The 21,221-nt window shown below is 39.3% G+C and overlaps 1 protein-coding gene across 1 annotated transcript; it reads left to right on the top strand.

Moving 5' to 3' along the window:
• The first annotated feature begins 13,006 nt into the window (after positions 1–13,006).
• Positions 13,007–20,989, top strand: MIOS (meiosis regulator for oocyte development). The gene is made up of 11 exons (XM_053467676.1): positions 13,007–13,131; positions 14,335–15,688; positions 16,485–16,580; positions 16,866–17,123; positions 17,374–17,543; positions 17,722–17,787; positions 17,958–18,116; positions 18,833–18,982; positions 19,369–19,573; positions 20,072–20,201; positions 20,504–20,989. Exons 2-11 carry the CDS (start codon positions 14,386–14,388, stop codon positions 20,598–20,600), a joined length of 2,634 nt encoding a protein of 877 aa, XP_053323651.1. The 5' UTR covers positions 13,007–13,131; positions 14,335–14,385; the 3' UTR covers positions 20,601–20,989.
• The last annotated feature ends 232 nt before the right edge of the window (positions 20,990–21,221 follow it).

The raw sequence follows: 21,221 nt of genomic DNA on the forward strand, positions 1-21,221 counted from the left end.
TTTCACAGTGAGAATTTAAGATATTTTTAAAAATCTCCCATTTAGTATCTGTGCTTTTGTTTTTGAGGACATTTTCCCAATTTACAGTGTTAAGGGCTTCTCTTAGTTGATCAAACTTTGCCTTCCTAAAGTTCATAGTTCTTGTGGCTCCTCTAAGAGTTCCCTTATTGAACGACAAGTTATAATGTATTATATTGTGATCACTATTTCCTAGGTGCCCTCTGACCTGCACATTAGTTACTCTGTCAGGTCTGTTGGTTAATATTAAGTCCAGTAGAGCGCCCCCTCTGGTTGGGTCCTGTACCATTTGGGACAGATAATTATCTTTACTTATAGTCAGAAAGCGGTTTCCTTTATGAGATTCACAGGTCTCGGTTTCCCAGTTTATGTCGGGATAGTTAAAGTCCCCCATAATAACCACCTCATTGTGATTTGCTGCCTTGTTTATTTGCTTTAATAATCGATCTTCTGCTGCTTCAATTATATTTGGTGGCTTATAGCAAACCCCGATCAGTATTTTATTATTTTTCTTTCCATATATTTCTACCCATAATGACTCCACATCATCATTTCCCTCACATATATTCTCCCGCAGTGTGGCCTTTAGGCTGGACTTTACATAAAGGCAAACTCCTCCCCCTTTTCGTTTTTTTCGATCCTTCCTGAATAGACTATAACCCTGTATGTTAACCGCCCAGTCATAGCTATCATCCAACCATGTCTCTGTTATACCCACTATGTCATAATTTTCTGCAGACATTATTAACTCCAGTTCGCCAGTTTTATTGGTCAGACTTCTGGCATTAGTAAGCATACAATTTAGAGGTGTATGGTTTTTTCTCCTACGAAGCCTATCCCTATTAACTATTCTAACCCCTCCTTCCGCTCCACCCCCAGGTACATTTGTAAGCCCCAGCTCTTTAGCTATACTATCTTCCCCTTCTATATTGTAGTTTCCCTCCCCCCCTTTACCTAGTTTAAACACTCATCCACCCTTCTGGCCATCTTCTCCCCGAGCACAGCTGCACCCTCCCCATTGAGGTGCAGCCCGTCCCTACCGTAGAGCCTGTATCCGACAGAGAAGTCGGCCCAGTTCTCCATGAACCCAAACCCCTCCTTCCTACACCAGCTTCTGAGCCACTTGTTTAGCTCCCTAATCTCCCGCTGCCTCTCTGGTGTGGCACGTGGTACAGGTAATATTTCAGAAAATACTACCTTGGAGGTCCTCGCCTTGAGCTTGCTACCTAAGTCCCTGAAATCATTTTTAAGGACACTCCGCCTACCTCTTACTTTGTCATTGGTGCCAATGTGCACCATGACAGCTGGGTCTTCTCCAGCCCCTCCCAGTAATCTGTCAACCCGATCCGCGATGTGCCGAACTCGAGCGCCAGGCAGACAACACACTGTTCGGCGATCCCGGTCTTTGTGACAGATCGCCCTGTCTGTCCCCCTAATAATAGAGTCCCCCACTACCAGCACCTGTCTGGCCTGCCCTGTGCTCGTCCTTCCCTCCTTACTGGAGCAGACACCGCTCTGGAGGTCAGAGGCAGTGACTTGCTGCAGTACTGCTAACTCTGAACTAACATCCCCCTCATCTGCCAACTGGGCAAACTTGTTGGGGTGTGTCAAGGATTGCATACATTGAGCAAGATGTACACCTGACCGCATTGTCAAACATGGAGGACATCTTGGCAATGGGGATAGCTCTAATAACTGGCAAAAACAGACAGTAATTATGCAAAATATATATAAATATATATGGAATAACAAGGATGTATACTTTACCCTCCTTTTTGCTTTTTAACTCCTTCTTTGCTTGTAACTCCTCACTTAGAGATGTCACTTAGGAGATTCGCCCCAGCTCAGGATTCGCTTGTGTGTCCAAGCTAAATGCAACTGCAAAAAGCCAAGCAGAACTCACAGAGAAGGTTACTTAATTAGCAACACACCTGAAATAGCCCTTAACCCCTTTTTTTTTTGGTTTTTCTTTTTATAACAAAACTTTACACTGAACACCCCACAAACAAACACAGTGCTCCCCTTGCAATAGTAATGAATATACTCTCCTTCTTTGCTTGTAACTCCTCACTTAGAGTTGTCACTTAGGAGATTCGCCCCAGCTCAGGATTCGCTTGTGTGTCCAAGCTAAATGCAACTGCAAAAAGCCAAGCAGAACTCACAGAGCTCGTATCTGAATTTCACGTATCAGATAAAACAGCAAACATTCGGAACACATCAGTTACTTGAAACAGCAGCAAGCACAGAAAGAAAGAAACGTATAATGTTTTTATATGGGAAACGCAAAGCTGTTTTTTTTTTTTGTGAATAACAAGAAAATATGTTGTTTTTTTTTTACCAGGGCTGTTCTCGGACCAAATGAAATAAGTATTTGACCCCTTTGCAAAACATGACTTAGTACTTGGTGGCAAAACCCTTGGCAATCAGGTCAGATGTTTCTTGTAGTTGGCCACCCTTAAAGAGAGTGCTCCCGATCTCAGCTCGTTACGTGTATTAAAGACACCTGGGAGCCAGACATCTCGCTGATTGATAGCGGATCAAATACTAATTTCACTGAGTAAAATGCAAATCAATGTATAACTTATCTGAAATGCGTTATTCTGGATTTTTTTGTTATTCTCTCTCACTGTTCAAATAAACCTACCATTAAAATTATAGACTGATCATGTCTTTGTCAGTGGGCAAACGTATAAAATCAGCAGGGGATCAAATAATTTTTTCCTTCACTGTGTTATATATATAATTGTATATAACGAGACACCATGATTTTAATCAGGAAATCATCTGATATGATGATCATGTTATACAGCACCTCAATATTTCAGTGACTCTTGGGGACTTTTATCAAAATAAAACATTACTCCTGTCCCTGCGCTTAACACTCTGTGTTAAGATGCGTCCGTGTGTTTTAACCAAGTACAAATATAGTAGGTATGGCAACGCTTTAGTCTCAAAGAGTTTTATAGACTGCCCAGATTGCTTTTATAGCTACTTATTCTAGCTCAAAATAAGATCAACGTAGCACGTTTGTAGCTTTAAGCTGTTCCATGAGATGACATTTCCACTTTTTATTACTTTTGTTGTAGGTGTCATACTAGTCATTTTCCACTTGGATGATCATTTACTTTAAGTCTTGGCTCAGTTGTTTTTTTTAAATGTCACAATAAAAATAAATTTCCACTTAACTTATTTCTAAGTAAATATTAATATTTTATCGGAGCTGAGGTTGGCACCAATATTGCTCATGGTGGACATTTACTTGGGTCTGTGGTGGATAATTTAATGATTATTCTGTGGACCTTCACGACCCTTGTGACACACACTGGTGTCCTTGGACAGACGCTTTTCCTATCCTGTACCAGAACTCAAACAGAAGTATAAACGTTAAGTAAACATGTACATTTAGTACTGTTTTTAGCCACGGGCTCGTCTACCATGTCAAGTCACCACATGAGAAGGGAGGGGGAAAAAAAACAGCGTGGCTTATGTAATATAAAATGGCTAGACTTCCAAACAATGCCCAGGTTAATAACCCAGCCTACCATGAAATATAGCTGCAATAGTTCTAAACTATTAATGTGTCCAGGAGAGACACCAAGGGCTACATTCACTATACATTATAAAGGCCCACCAGCAAAAAGGTTACGGCTCTATGAAGAGATGGCCTCGCTCTGTATAATGTATAGATAAAACAGTGGGATTTCCTCACCCATTGTAGGGGCCAGCTCCGCTCTACTAGTTCAAGGAACTTGCCAGTGTTGGGCCATCATCATGAAAAGTGAAGTTAGTGAGTCGAAAGACCCCAGAGACGTTATCTAATCTCTTTGTATGTTACACTGATATGGCAATGCTGGCAATGCTCCAATACCCTGCATTTCTTAAGTTCTTGTCTGAATACAAGTGGGCGACTTGGCTTGTCTTCACATTTCAGCACTTTATAGTCTTAATTAGGATTTTCTACGTGGCAAAGTGTAAAAGGTCCCAGGGTGAGCTCTGTTGTAAAGCTCTCTTTATAGTCTTTTTCAAGCTCTGTGGTTTATGTTGTTGTAGATATACTGATTACATGTTTACCCTGCCTATGTTTAAACTGGCGTTCTTCCAAATCACCTACTACCTGTTCCTGTGCTTGCAATATGTTATTTTTAACACTTACGGTCCCGCCAGATAACTAAATTGCATTTCTCTATTCTTTAACTAGATTATACCCACTCTCGCAATATACGATGCTGACGACAACTGCAGAAAAATTAAAGTGCAAATTCCATGAAAAACCCATTGATTTGATTCACTTTCTTAAATCCTATGTTTTCCAGAGTCTATGGAGTTAAGTGCCTTTTAATAAACTCATGTGATTGTGTAATGCGGATATGTTGGCATTGAACATGGTAAAGCAATTAAGGGCAGGGTGTTAATTGCTTTACTAGTTTTGATGCCAGATTATTATAATAAATGGTGTTTTAAGTTTCATGCAAATAACTAATGCAAGACATGAGTTTGATGCACACATTTAGCGCTACGGAATTTGATGGCGCTATATAAAACAATAAATAATAATAATAATAATTTAGCATGCTAAAAGCTATATACCTTATCTCATCGTTCTATAAGTTCAGCTCCCCGTGGATAGTCTGCGGTTCCGCGTATTTTACATTAATAGCCCAAAACTTACATAACCGGTTTGGGTTCCAATGTCGTCAACAGGAGCGAAACCAAAGAAACACCACATAGTATGTAAACAGTGACAGTAGTTTACATGTAATTATAATCTAATATTTAGTCCCTTCACTACTGGGGTTTTCCAGGACCCCACGTACCGTACTAATCATGGTTCCCCATGCGTTTTATGTACCCACACAAATAATACATCCTTTTTTTTCAGAAAAAATGGGGCTTTCATTTGAAACCATAGAAACATGCCAAAAAATAATACTAGTGAGTGGTAGTATGTATGTCTTGTGCTCAGACTTTCTTCTGCATAGTAAGTGCCACTGATGAACATACCTGGGAACTCTCCGGGTTTGTGTGCAGTCCTGGCCGTGTCCCGCAAGGGAAGGCTCCGGAGCCCAAAAGTTCCCAGGTATGCTGATGAACAATAAACCAATTAATGTTCAGCAGCATCCCTGGATCGCAGACATACCCCAAGTGCATATTTAGTACCCTGTAGGGAAGTATATAACACTTCTGGCTTAAGGGGTTTGGGGTAGAGAAATGGGGCAGGATATACTTTTTACACACAGTTGTAGGGCATTGGGATGCCAGGACTTTTTTATACTTATTTTTATTTTATTTTTTTGCTCTGTGTGAATTTAGCCTAGAGTTAGCAGGTGTTTGCTCGTAATATATCAGCCATGCTTTACCAGTCTAAGACCTGTCTAACATGTCAGCTGATTAGTTCAGTGGTTTATAATGCCCTATTTATTCAGTGTATTTTATACACATATGACATTAAATCAGGTTAATGATCAATGGACCAGGAACTCCACGCCTCATGGAACCTTTATGTCCTTGTGCTCCCTCGTATCCTGGTTCTCCCTGTGTCCAGTAAATAACCCAACGAGTACACATGCCAACACAATGCACTGATAATTATTACCAGTATTCAAACATAGTCACTTGACAAATATTAGATATTTGAAGCAATGAAGTTTGGTATGTTTTTCCCCAATAAACTTAAAGGAACTCCTAGGTTGTTGCCAATAGGATGGATGCCATGTAGCAGATTTCAATAAAGTGCGGGACAATCCCAATTTTGCCACTCTGTCCGGCCAAGCTCTACCTCTGTCCTGCTTTTCGGGGGTCAGGGGTGGAAGATGGGAGATGAACTCCAATGTTCATCTGGTATAAATGCAATTGGCTGCCACGACTACTGTTCTTTTTGAATGAAAGCTCAGCTCCCATCAACTTTAATGGGGGTGCCAGCAATAGCGTATTTATCTTCAGCGCTGTTTATCTTCAGAATGTTTATTGGGTCAGGTTAACATAAAACACACCGTTCTTCAGTGCTATACCACTTTCCATGGAAGTGGAGTTAACCCCTTCATAACATGTGGTATTTTACACCAAAGCTTGCATGCTAAACCATTATTCTTACATTTACACTAATACCATACAGCCTTATGCTCACAAATACTAATTCTTTACATTAACATTCTACACTCATGTACACATGCTAACACCATATACTAATACACACACTATATGCCGACATACATACTCATGCTAATGCCATACCTTAAAGGAAAGGTTAGGGTGCCGGATTCACTATGGTAGCCCTGGCAGAAATAACCCTTCTCAGAAATAATTCTTTAATAAGCTTAGATTTTGCCTCATTTTTGCCGGATGCTTCAGACCTTCAGATGTAACAATAAAATGATGTATCTAAGAAGATGTATTTACTAAACACACTAGATTCCATAAGTGGAACAGTACCTGATAACATATAATTCCTTTAACTTCTGTATAAAGTAGAACATTTTCTAACTACAAATATGACTTTTTTATTCCCAGGTTCTGCCCATAGATAATATTGTAAGCTTGTGAGCAGGGTCCTATTTACCTAATGTAATGGTTCATCTAAGTCCCTTAATTCTACTTTTTGTGAGACCCTTTGAACATATGTATGAAGTGTTGCATTAATTGTTGGCCTCCTATAAATAAAAGATAATAATAATAATATAATGTAAAGACTCCTTTTTTGAAATGACAGTCCTCCTTTCCTCCTTCTGTTGCTGGATATTACAAATAGCTATGCTTTGAAGGTTCCCCCTGAAAAGAAAAAAGTGTTTTTTTTCTTCTAAAAAGTTCAACCTTTGTGACATTCATGACATACTGCATAGTTCAGGAAATGTAATTTGATTTACTATGCATTATTCAGGGCCCACCAAGCTTTTGCAGTAGAAGCCCACTGGGACTGTCCCTTAATAATGCATAGAGATGGGGACTTGAAACTGAATAAAGATGCTGTGAATGAATTATTTTCAGCTACCACTAGGAAGCTACCATCTGCTGACTCCAGTATGAAAGAGGTTTTGCTATTTGCAATTCAAAGTATAATTTCATGGTCTGTTGCCCATTTCCATAAAATAATCCGAAGAGCTAACAAGGTAGGGTGTGTGCCCTTCCAGTTTAACCCATTCATGGTTCATCGCACCATGAATTACTAAAACATCTGCACAAATGATTGTCCTTACCAACCACCCTGACTGGGAGGACGCATTATTATATTAAGTTATCTAAAAAATCAACATAGGGAGAGAGAGCATTCTCGGTGCAAGCTCAGTGTGTTTAATATGGTCCTAACAACCATGGCCTGTTGGGTTTAATTTTCTGCTAAGCAATGTAGCAATGCAATTAATAGTTTATTAGACCTTAAAGTGACTATGGTGGTAAAGCCTGGTGTTAGGATAAATAAGGAGGTGGTGAGTGAAATGTAATTTAATAGTAGTAAATGTTTGGAATGTAGACTGGCCGGTTGATAGCATTGACATTGGTAATAGTCTTTTGTGCATCTGTAAAAGGAGATGTAGCTGTAGGGGAGAACATGAGTATTATTCAGTCGTCATATGAAGGAAAGTAGGGATATATTTAAGCAATTATAAGATGGGGTACAGACACAGTAGAGATTCCCGAACCGAATAAAACCAGATCGGTGGGCAGGATGGGAAAACATAATGCAACATGCTTCCGAACCTAACAGCCATTATCTATGACGCTGGTTTTACTACTGGATCAAATATGTAGGTGCTTTGTGAAAAAGAAAAGGAAACCTTACACTTGAAAAGGTAAATTATAAAAAGCGCTATACAATAACATCAGCTTCCCCGTCGTTGATACAACGCTGAGATATAAAGACATGCTTGCCATCTAGTGGACAGCGTGTGCTACTACATGATTGCAGTTTTTGGAGTTTCATTATTATTATTATTATTATTATTTATTGTTTTATATAGCTCCATCATATTCCGTAGTGCTGTACAATGGGTTGCATCTTTATGAAAGAATTGGTTTCTGCACTAAATGCATACTTTTGACTGATATGGATAAGATTTCTAGGTTTTTCATTGTAAACAGAAAAAAACTGCAAGCTGTAATCAGACGAATTGTTGTTGGTAGTCTCGTAGGCCATTGATTCTTTAGCTATTACATAGTCTTTCTAACAAGTAAACAGCCATAGTTCAAGTTGGTCAATTGAATCTACTCATTCATACATTTGAAAGATTGTCAGCAACTATAGTTCATATCTAAACAAGTTACTCAATCAACAGCATATCTCTTCCTCGCAGATAGACAAGTCTAACAATACCCAATGTGTATTTGCATATTTTCATAATAGTGTGTACTACTACAGTTGACTATTTAGCAAAATGGTAAAAGGTAATTTATCACATACTGCCTATTCTAAAACCTCTTTATTCATTTTTTATGAGGGGGTCTCCATCGGGAGTTCTCCAATGTAACTACTACTCAAAAACCACAAAACTCACTTCTGGTGTTCTCTCCTGCAGAGGAAAATTGCCATGCAATTTGTATCTTTATTTCTCTTATGGAGAGGGATTGATAGCGATGCTTCCTTTGTAACAACAACAGTGAACAGAAAATTGAGATGCTCCCCATTTGTGTTCATTCACCAGAGTTAACCCTTTCCTTATGAATAATTGGGGCAATGAGGTTTATTCACTAAAGCAAGAGTTCTCAAGTGAGTTTGCAGGGAGAGTTGTAGTTTCTGCTCCCTTGCTTCAGCATTCCTAATGAAGGGCCAACACTGGTGAGAAAGGTTAAGCCCTGCATACTGTATAATGAACTTCTATCATGCCTCCTTTAGTGAATAGATCCTAAAATGTTTCATCTCACCTCCGCTATAGCCTTGTCATTTAATGAACAAACCCTACAATAAAACTTCTCTTGACCCTTGTGAGTAAACTATCCCAAAGCGACAAGAAAGGACAGAATACAGATTATGCCATGATGGTTTTAATTCATTTTTCTTTTTTTTTTTACGAGTCCTCAACACAAGTTCAGTCCCTGATTGTGATTCCAAAAATGATTCACTTAGGACCATTCCGGGGTTGGTTTCCAAGAATATGCTTTAAAAGTCTCGGTAAAAACTCTGGCAGTTATACTACATGTCAACAAACAAGCCGTTGTGTAGCTTCACAGATAAACTGACTTCATTCGTAAGGTTTACAAATTAGTTCCATATGATTAGGAAGCCCTTTTTTTATTTTAGATACTAAATAAATAAGCAAAAACAGAATCAAATACAAAATGTTTCCAAGTTTGGTAGAAAACCATTTCTGTTTTGTTTTAGACATGTATACATTCATTTATCGGTAAGATTCATGCTAACCTTAGGTAGTCTCATGTTATATGTTGCTGTTTAATATGAATGTCAATCTGCGTGTATTTTGTTTTACTTTTTATGTCTGTAATAGATCTGTAACTCTTCTAGATTGTGAGCTTGTTTCAGCAGAGCCCTCTTTAGCTTTTGTTTCTTTAAATCCAAATTGTTAATGGGATGCACTATTGTTATGCCCTGCGTACCCACTGTACAGCACTGAGCAATGTGATGGCGCTATATAAATTAATAAACAATAATAACACTTTACTGAACAGAAAAACATAACCAAACACACAAGAACGTGATTGATCCAGGTATATAAAACTGATTTGCCAAAGATTTGACTCCACTCAGATATATATTTCAATACATATATTATGTGAATATTTATGGCTCCATAGTGGAAATATTTGATTTTGTTGCTTGAATTTACTGCAGTGCTGAATTACTACATTTACTGCTCCAGATTATTTACCCCACTGGTCAGATAGGTGTTTCTGGAAGGTATTTGCTGGATATCCACTGAATTCTTGCTTTAAGTAAAATAACAATCTGGCCTACATTACACTACTGCAGATATTATTATTCGTTTCTTTATTTACCCTTTGTCCAAGTTCACCTATCCCTTTCTCTCCAGACAATCCAGGCATACCAGGAGGACCTTGAGAGCAATTAAAATAAACTATAATTATCAATAGACATTTTATTTCACCATTTGATGCAACACAGAACTCAATGAAATCAAGTAAACAAATATGGGGTATACGTTATATGTAAACTCATCAATACAATAACTAAGCTGTCAACCCTGTTACATTAAGTGATTTGCTCCATGTTCATATTGAAAAATAGCCACTTAATCTGCCTCCCTCCCTTAGACAGTGAAAATATGTTCTACTGGTCTGGCAGATCATCAAAAGACCAATATACTTACTGGGCTTCCCGGCAAGCCTTCTTCTCTGGCCCAGGTAGCCCAGGTGGTCTTCCATAGCCTCAATCTCCCTGCATGAGACGTATATTTACTAAACAGTTACAGCACTATTCATATAGACATGTAAATGATATTCTGTATAATGGGGTGAAGAAACAATATAACAAGATTACTTAGATGAGCTCCAGTAGAAATAACAATATTACATAGTCTTCCACATTTGCAACAATTGCCTTGCTGATTAAGTGTACATCATTGTTACTTCTACAGATTACATATAGTACCGTGCACAAATGTTGGGCAGATGTGAAATGCTGTAAAGTAAGAATGCTTTCAAAAATAGACATGTTAGTTGTTAATGCTGGAGATAGATATATTAATGAATTTGTCTGTATGTTTGAGGTCATTGTAATGCTGCAGAATAAATTTGGGACCAATCAGCTGCCTCCCTGATGGTATTGCATGATGGATATATATCTGCCTGTACTTCTCAGCATTGAGGAGACCATTCATTCTGACCAAATCACAAACTCTATTTGCAGAAATACAGCCCCAAACTTGCATGCTTCACTGTTGTCTGCAAAAACTCATTCTTGCAACATTCTCCATCCCTTCTGCGAACAAACTGCCTTCTGTGACAGCCAAATATTACAACAGTGCAGAGCACCTACTACCATTTTTCTGGACCCCAGTTTTCGTGAATAGTTGAGTCGCTTCGCCTTGTTTCCACGTCGGAGGAATGGCTTTTTTGCCGCAAGTCTTCCATGAAGACTACTTCTGACCAGACCTCTTTGGATCATCTGCTGCTTTACTTGGCCAACTACTGCATCTAAGGTACTCAGAGATACCTGGAAGCCGAGCGTGTGTGGAAGGGGTGGCATGACCGGGCTTGGGGTACCTTGGGTGGGGAGAGGAAGCTACCCTACTTTAATTAAGTAGTCTATAAATAAATACGTAGTACTAGTCTAATGTCTTGATTACCTCTACAGAGATTATTGTTGCTGAACCCATAAAATAGTGCATCTCATTTTCATTCAGGTTTCTGTTTTACGACACCTGGCTTTAACACCATAACACATCGTATCCTGGTCAACCATTAACCTGACTCTATCTATCCCATAGCTAAAGTAAACATAGCGCTGATAGGCTTCAAAGATTGGCAATATCTCCTTCTCCCTATAAAACCAGCTATTTGATTTTTGCTTCTGTCTGTACTTTATTAATTAATGTTATTAGAATTAATTTTCCAAAATGCATAAAATTACATCTTGGTTATTAATGAACCTTCCGCTCCGAGCTGAATTTACAACTTAAAGCACCTGTATGTGCCAGAGCGTTCCTCTGCCGGTGCCACCACCGAGGAGACACTTTGACTATAACACGGGAATAGTGTCTCGTATATGTTAAAGTGACTCTCAACTAGTTGCTATGGCGATAAGGCCACTTTTAACACCAGATGTGATCTTTATAAATAAATGCCAAACTTGCAGAGAGGTGTCTTGAAGTTTGTATAGTTAGACTAAGCTATGGGTTTGTTTTTTGGGGGAAGCTAGAAAGGCCACAAGTCAAATTTGTAGTAGAATCTTCAGGATGCAATAGTTCCCCTTATCAGGAACAGAAAAAAGGTAAAGTAAAAATAAAATTCAAAGGGTTAGGTTTTAAACACCCTTTAGATTCTATACTTTTGTGTAACCCACCTACCCTGTCTGTTCCATACATACAATGCAGAGGTTTGTCAATTATTGCATTTACGGGTTAATACATAATCCATATGTCATCATGTCATAAACACAATGTAACCACAATGTCTTGGTATATTGTCTCTTAATGACACAACTGCGACCAACTAATAGTAGAATTTGTCAAAAGATGTGTGTGTGTGTAAACATATATATGCGCTTGTATGTACCTTGCTTGCATGTACTTGCTATGATTAGAAGACCCCTCAAAAATTTGAATATTAATTTAGGAAAAAAAAGAAAAAGCCTGAATATAAGACAACAGAAAAACATTTTTACTGGTACATATTAATTCACATGTAAACTATTTTTTCACATTTAATAAAAACTATGATTGAGAAAAATGTATTTCTTGTTTTTTTTCCCTTTATTTGCCAGCCTGCCCCCACAGTTCTGCACATCTGCCCCCCCAGGCATGCCACTCTGCCTCCTGCTCTGAAAAAACCTTGGCTTATATTCATGCAAATACGATATATATATATATATATATATATATATATATATATATATACACACGTGTATGTATATATACGTGTATGTATATATATATATGTGTGTGTATATATATACATATATATATATATATATATATATATATATATATAAATATATATATATAAGATATTTATATATAAACACCAGGTACTTCATGTCTGTCTGCTCTAACAAAACGGAGCTAAATATAAGATGATGTGTAAAACAACTATCCAGGTCCCAGTTATATCAGAGTTAACTCTTAAGATGCTACAGGAGACCAAAATACGCGTTTTAATTGATAAACGCCTTCTCGTAGACTCTTGCAAAAAAGAATTGTCATTTCTTTTGATTTATTCTATAAAATCATTGAGATATTGTGAAGTGCGCAGACTCTCTCCCGCTCTGTAAGAGAAGGCAGGCCGCTCACCCCGTGCTACTGTGACACCGGATAGTGTATAGAAGAAGGAAAACAAGTGGGCGGGGCCACAAGTCTCAACCACGCCCGCTGTACTGAAGAATATTCTTCCGGCGGCATTCGGTACGAGGTGCCGGAAGGACCATCCGGATGACGGATAAGTCACCTGATGACCGAAGAGCGACGTCAGGAGATGAAGGGTGTCATATTAATGGTAGGGGGCTATGTTATCCGCAGCCCTTGGGCGCCAAGAGCTCAGCGGCCCCAAGACACCTGTCTAGTGTACATTCGGCTCTTATGTGTAACCGGAACGTAAACGTGTGAGCCTTAACGACGTGAAATCCGCTGAACTACTTCTGTTCACGCGTTATTGTCGCGTAACCATGGAATGTTCAGGATCTCTGTCCAAAAAACTAAACCCTTTTTACACATTATGTAAAGTTATTTTCTAATTTCTCCCCCCGGCAATACTGTTACCCACAGCAATGTTTTCACTACTCCTGGAGCGAGTGGTTTCTTTTAGGTTTTTTTGTACAAACACTTATAAGAATCAGGTTGAGATCCCCTAACTTTAAAACAAATATATTAATGCAGGCTGGGCAGCTGTTTTACTCCAGTAGACACCATGTCAAAAACAACAAAAAAGAGTATTGCATATATATAGGCACATACTATACACACACACTATATATACATACTATATATATATATATAGCGTGTGTGTATGTATATAGTGTGTGTATATAGTATGTGTGTGTGATATATATATATATATATATATATATATATGTGTGTGTTTATGTATAGATATATATATATATAGCTGTATATAATGAAAATATGTGTATTTTAAGCTATATATAAATATGTTAGAAGTGATTATTCTTCTGGGGAATGTCTTATAAATGTTACTATAGCCTATAGCGTCCAATACGTGTTTCCATTACAGAATATGTATAATGAAACGTATCCATTTAACACAAGCATTATGTATGTATTTGCATAGATCCGATTGTATTGTTTATGCATCTGAGGTGTGTGGCCGCCTCTCACGTTATTTTAAGGTAGGTTGACGGGTAAAGCGGCAGATGGATGAGTACGAGTGATCAGTCACGTGTTTGTTTAAATTGCCGGACCGGAAATGTATTTTGGAAACAACCGTGTGAGTGGAAGAAGGAAGTGGATTTTATTGTGACTTTGGGGACCTATGGTGGATACCATGAGTGTTCAACTACAATCCTCAAAGCCTACAGAACTGCCAAGGACAGCAATGCTATCTGGAGATAATACTGTAGTATAAAGGGTGTTTGCCCCGTGGAAAGTATACTTTTAAACAATTTGTCATACGGATTTCTGTTCTTTTAGGATACTTATTCTGGGTGGGCCCATTAATGAGAACTTGTTTGTTCTGTTTCAGAATTATTGCTGGAAATAGTTCTCAAAGGCATTGGTTTGTAACGCTGGAAGAATGAGTGGGTCCAAGCCTGACATCCTGTGGGCTCCCCACCACGTGGACAGGTTTGTTGTATGCGATTCGGAGCTTAGCCTTTACCACATTGAGTCAACAGCCAGCACAAGCTCTGAATTGAAAGCTGGCTCCCTGCGTCTGTCTGAGGAAACCACGGCCACGTTGCTAGCTATAAATTCGGATACCCCTTACATGAAATGCGTTGCCTGGTATCCCAAGTATGACCCTGAATGTCTCCTGGCGGTTGGACAGGCCAACGGCCGAATTGTTCTTACTAGTCTTGGTCAGGATCACAACTCCAAATGTAAAGACTTGATTGGAAAGGAATTTGTCCCGAAGCACGCACGGCAGTGTAACACCTTAGCATGGAATCCCCTTGATAGTAATTGGCTTGCGGCCGGGTTAGATAAACACAGGGCAGATTTCTCAGTGTTAATATGGGATATAAGCAGCAAATACACTCCTGATGTGGCAGTTCCGGTGGAGAAAGTTAGACTTTCAGCTGGTGACAGTGAAAGTTGTGGAGTGGTGACCAAGCCGCTTTATGAATTGGGACAGAATGACGCATGTCTCTCCCTTTGCTGGCTTCCGAGGGATCAAAAACTGCTTTTAGCTGGAATGCACCGCAACCTGGCTATATTTGACTTAAGAAACACAAATCAGAAAATGTTTGTAAATACAAAAGCTGTCCAAGGGGTGACCGTGGATCCACATTTCCATGACAGAGTTGCTTCGTTCTTTGAAGGGCAAGTAGCCATCTGGGACCTCCGGAAGTTTGAAAAGCCAGTTTTGACTCTAACAGAACAACCAAAGCCACTGAGTAAAGTAGCTTGGTGTCCAACAAGAACAGGATTGCTTGCTACCTTAACCAGAGACAGTAATATAATTCGACTATACGATATGCAGCACACTCCGACACCAATTGGAGACGAAACAGAACCGACTATCATTGAAAGAAGTGTCCAGCCTTGTGAAAACTACATTGCGTCCTTTGCTTGGCACCCAACCAGTCAGAATCGAATGGTCGTTGTCTCTCCCAACAGGTCCATGTCGGACTTCACTGTGTTTGAGAGGATTTCTTTAGCCTGGAGCCCCACAACATCATTAATGTGGGCCTGCAGCAGACAGTTATACGAATGCACGGAGGAAGGCAAAGGCAGCTCTTTAGACAGAGATATAGCTACTAAAATGAGACTGCGAGCCTTATCCCGGTATGGTCTGGATACTGAGCAGGTCTGGCGGAATCACCTCTTGGCAGGGAATGAAGACCCCCAGCTGAAGTCCCTCTGGTACACGCTGCATTATATCCTTTATTTTATTACATATATATACATGAGTGGTTACACTAAGTAAGACAGTTGGAAATTACAGTTGCCGAAAGATATAACCCTAGCCCTTAAGGGGTTAATCTGATACTTTTTTATTTATATAAAAAAAAAAAAAAGGTAGATGTTCCCCTTTAAGCAAAAAAAACAACTTGGCAACAGATCTGTTACTGTATAATTTCATCTAAATGTTTAACTTTATGAAATGGTTGTTTTATGGATGACATCTTATTAATACATATCATGTGTCGCATGACAAGGTTGCCTAAATATAAGAAGGAAAAATGTAACCTAATAAAAATATTTCTGGGAAAGTGCTGGCCATTCAGCAGTAGTAGGAATAATGTTTCTAAGATAGAACAGCACCTTTAAATTACAGCGTTAAGCCAGAGAGCTACTTGACAGATACTCCTTTTTGATTCTTTGAAACTAAATATTTTGTGGGTCATGTACAAAACATATATCTGTAGTATCTGTGAATCCGGCACCTCTATTAATATTTATGTGGAATTTAAAAAATATACCATACTGTTCAAAAGTTTGCGGCCAATTAGCTGCATTCATGGGAAACAAGGATATTTCTAGCTGTAACATAATTGCAAAAGGGCTTTCTAACGATCAATTTGCCTTTTAAACTTAAACTTGGATCAGAGAACCCATCTCTCTGCGCTGTATTTCGCATCCATTTCATGTTATTTTAATGGACAATATTTGCTTTTTCTTTCAAAAACAAGAACTTTTTTAATCTGCTCTTTTTCCTATACGCGACCATACTTATGAAACAGTACGCTGAAGATCTCGAGCAGAAACAAATCAACAAGGGGTCATTGGTGTATGCTGGCATCAAGGCAATAGTGAAGGCATCCTTGGGTAAGAGTATTGAAACCACGTCTTCTCCAAAATGTAAAAAAAAACAAAAAAAAAACCCATACGACACTCCAGTTTTATTTTATATTATCTGTATATTTTAAATAAAAGCTAATCCGTGTGTATAAAATCATTTGAGGCGTGTTTTTGTTTAAATCTGCTAGTGCCAGTTTATTGTTTGGGTTTTTTTTGGTTACTTCTACAATGATTTCAAGGAGCAGAGTTGTTACATAGACATAGAAATTTACTTGGAGTTTTGCTTTCTAAAGTAGATCTTCTTGTTTAAAGGCACATCGGAAAGTTTCAGGCACAGCTGGACTGGCTCCGATAGACCCGCTGATGTGGTGCACTATGCCAGCGAGGAGAGGTGTTTGGCTCTGCAGCTGTGCGGCTGGAGGAAGAAGGGAACGGACTCCAACATGGAACCTTTTTTGAACTCACTGGAGCAGGAAGGAGAGTGGGAGAGAGCTGCTGCCGTTGCTCTGTTCAATTTAGATATTCGGCGTGCGATACAGATCTTAAATAAGGGAGCGTCTACAGGAAAAGGTTAGCAACTTCTTGTGCCGTTTTTTGGAGATGAGTCCGACCAGCTCTGCCAACCTCTCTGCAATATACCCAGGGAATCTGAGCCCCCCATGTAATATCAGTAGGAGGTCTTTCTGCACAGTGATTGGCTACACTGAGGAACCAAAACTGGCAGGAGAGCGAAGCCGGTGTTCATTCTCCTTTTCCCCTTTCCTCTTTTTTTTTTCTTCTTCATTTCTACCTATGCTCATTAACATTGTGGTATTCACAGCGGATTTGAACCTCAACGTCGTAGCGATGGCACTGTCCGGGTATACTGAAGAGAAGAACTCTCTGTGGAGAGAAATGTGCAGCTCCCTTAGACTGCAGCTCAACAACCCTTACCTTTGTGTGATGTTTGCCTTTCTAACCAGTGAGCCTGGTATTTACGATGGAGTTCTGGTAAGTTTCAATTATTTTATTTCTATAATTGTCATTTCTTTACAATTCCTGTTAGCATAACTATGAGAGGTATAGCGCTGAAACAGCCTGCTTTTATTGTATTGCTTAACATGCCGGAAAGACAAAAAAAAGTTTGACTACTAAGCATATGCAATGTTTGCATGCCTTTTATTTTCAGTATGAGAACACCATGGCAGTGAGGGATCGAGTGGCCTTTGCTTGCTTGTTCCTTAATGACACGCAGGTAAGTCTGTGTGTTAAAGTAGTGCAAACAATTGCCGATTTTAACGTTTTAGAATACCTGCCTCGTAGGCAAGTCTTTTAATCTTGTGTCCCTTGATATGTTCTACAACATACTTACTGCTCTTTATTTTACTAGTGTATAAGTAAAATTTGTGTTTCAAACATTTCAAGTTAAATAGGTACGTCGAAAAGCTCACCAATGAAATGAAGGCATCTGGAAACCTTGAAGGGATTTTGCTGACTGGCTTGACGAAAGATGGCGTTGATCTGATGGAAAGTTATGTGGATAGAACTGGTGATGTTCAGACGGCAAGCTACTGCATGCTGCAGGTTAGTTTCAGCCAGTTCATTATTTTGGCCATTTTGTATAGCTTTGTGATTATGCGCAAAGCGATGCAGGGTTCAATCCTTCCTTATATTGTGTGCTCCCCCCCTCACCGTAATAATTCTTGCTAAGTCAAGTATAAGCTTACATTTTCAATAAAGCCTTTCTTCAATTGTTGAACTGCTCCAAATTATGTGAATATAAATGTACGTGCACGGAGAGAGAAATAAGACACACGACACACTCTGGGTCAGGTCCAAAATCACTCTGCTTTATTTTGTTTATATTATAGATTATATAGTGTCCGGAAAGAGGGATGTCAGGTTACGTAAAGCTTATTAATTGGTTAATCCTGAAACTATGCGGAAATAGGCAGAAAGGCAGAAAACAGTTAGAAGCAAATATTAGATACTTTCCTGCAACTAGATATAGCCAGATGGCGCTTGCGGTTAGTAAAATATAGATAACTGAATACACTGCTACTTGCGTCTCTCACGTATCTGCGTGAGGTGTAACCCTTTATTGGTCGAGGCCAGCTTATATTCATTAAAGCAATAAGCGTTTCTTGCTGATATATTCTAGTTCCATAACACTTTCAATATTTCTTATGACTTGGCTGGACGTTTTCTGATCGTAATTACGTGAGTAAGTTGTTGCTCAGGTTTTATACGCTTGAGTATTTTTAATGAAACAATGTACTCTGACTTTTTGTTTTTTTTAGGGTTTTCCTGATGTCCTTAAGGATGAGAGAGTTCAGTACTGGATAGAGAATTACAGGAATCTCCTTGATGCATGGAGGTTTTGGCACAAGCGAGCAGAGTTTGATATACATCGTAGTAAGCTTGATCCCAGCTCCAAGCCACTGGCACAGGTTAGTAAGAAGTGTGTCCCTAGACCCGGGGTTATACAACGGCAATCCAAGATGGAGAGAGGGCCTCACCCTGTGCACCTCCCTTAGATTCTTTTGGCCGGTTTTTGAAATAGCAAGATGTATACGGAAGTATATCCCCGAATCCTTAGGTGATTGGGAACAAATACTTTAAATTACAATTCAAGCAGTTTAGCATCTCAGCTCTGTGCTTAAGACCTTAAAAAGAAACTATTCACAAACCCAAAGGGGACAATGCTGGACATGTAAAACGTGTCTTCCAACAAAGGCGTGACATGTTGGTGACCTACTTTTTAGATTGCTTAGGGTGTTATTTATTAACGTTTTACCGCAGCCACTAAGCCTAAAAACCCAATACTTCTGTTTAGGTGTTTGTGAGCTGTAACTTCTGCGGGAAATCCATCTCATACAGTTGTTCATCAGTTCCTCATCAAGGCCGGGGATTCAGTCAGTATGGAGTCAGTGGATCGCCTACCAAGTCAAAGTTTACCAGCTGCCCTGGATGTCGCAAGCCCCTCCCCCGCTGCGCTCTTTGCCTCATCAATATGGGGAATCCTGTCTCCAGTAGCCCAGGTGACTACTGCTAAAACATTTCCCCTTATGTTTTTGTCTTTAAATTATCCAACCATATCTTCCCAGAATGGACCGTAGACAAATCTTCCACAAAAAATGAAATGGTAGGCCATCAAATCCATACTGTGTGTATGTGACTTAAGGAATACAATCCCCATATTTTTCTTATTTTAGTGCTTCTCCCCGATATAGAAAGTGGGGAGCAGGGGCTGGGTAGCTGGTGAGGTAGTTTGAGAGTGAAGTATATTTGTCATGGGTGCACGGACTGATCTGTTTTCTGATACAGGGTTGGATTTGATTAAAATCTTTGCCCCTATTTCATTCACGGTTCTGTTTGTCCGAAGTTTGAGGATTGCAGAGCCCTAATTAAAACTTTTCACTCTCCCAGTGCCAGGAACTAGAAGTTCATTTACAATTTGCCAGCTTTATATTAATTGAAATGTTGTTGCAAATGGGGCACGTGATGTAAAACCTGTTTATTAACCCTTTCATTCCAAGGAGCATCAAAGTCTGATGAGAAGGTGGACCTGAGCAAAGAGAAGAAAGTTGCCCAGTTTAACAACTGGTTCACTTGGTGCCACAATTGCCGACACGGTGGCCATGCTGGACATATGCTAAGTTGGTTCAGGTGAGGACTTAGTGTACTGTGCGTAAAGACTAGTAAATCCTCATTCTCTACGTGGACTCATGGATTTGCCTGTATGTTATGATATGGTGCCACGTGCAGTTGTCCAGGCTAACTCGGGTTATATTATAATATATTATTATATTATATACAAAAGATACACCATTATGTTGCCAGCACTTCAATTGGAATAAATCAGATATTGTGTGTAGCCTTACTGCCTCTACGGGTGCAAAACCTTTGTCACGGGATATTGGCACATTTATAAACAGACTGTAAAGTATTTGCCGTTGTTTCTGTTTTAGGGACCATACGGAATGCCCAGTGTCCGCCTGCTCCTGCAAATGTATGCAGCTAGATACAACCGGAAACTTAGTCCCTGCAGAGACAGTCCAGCCGTGAACGGGAACAGCTGCTCTAAAACCTTTTTTTATACACCCCTCTGATCATGATTCACCACTCTCATCGCCTGCCTTTAACATTTTCTTCTGGATTGTCCAATATTTTGTCCCTCCCACTTTTAAAATATCTTTTCATACATGTAAAGAGCGGGGTATTTTTTGAGCCAGTAACATGCATTCATTAAGAATTATTCATGTGTTGAATTACAGTTGTCATTTAGTATACATATTGAAGGTGGATACCTTGACTAAACTGATAAGTTAAACGTTGCCCAACCTCTGGAAAGCATATGATCATCTAAACTGTAGTGTTGGCATAACTTAAATAGTCACATTCAAGCTCCTTGTAGTGCATTTGTTTAACTGGTGCAATAAAGGTTTATTGTGTAATCTCCATTTAGTAATGTAAACATAAAGCTTCATAACATCTATTTACACAGATGCTCTCGGAAAGTCCTCCAGAGGCATGTTGATGGAATGTGCAGTCTCCAGTGACTGTTATATACCATTATGACCACTGGCAGGTGAATAACAATGATAATCTTATCATGGCACCTGTCAGTGGGAGGGGTATATTGGGCAGCAAGTGAACATCTTATCCTCAAAGTTGACGTGGTAGAAA

Source organism: Spea bombifrons, chromosome 5, assembly GCF_027358695.1.
Source record: "Spea bombifrons isolate aSpeBom1 chromosome 5, aSpeBom1.2.pri, whole genome shotgun sequence".
Classification (NCBI taxonomy): domain Eukaryota; kingdom Metazoa; phylum Chordata; class Amphibia; order Anura; family Pelobatidae; genus Spea; species Spea bombifrons.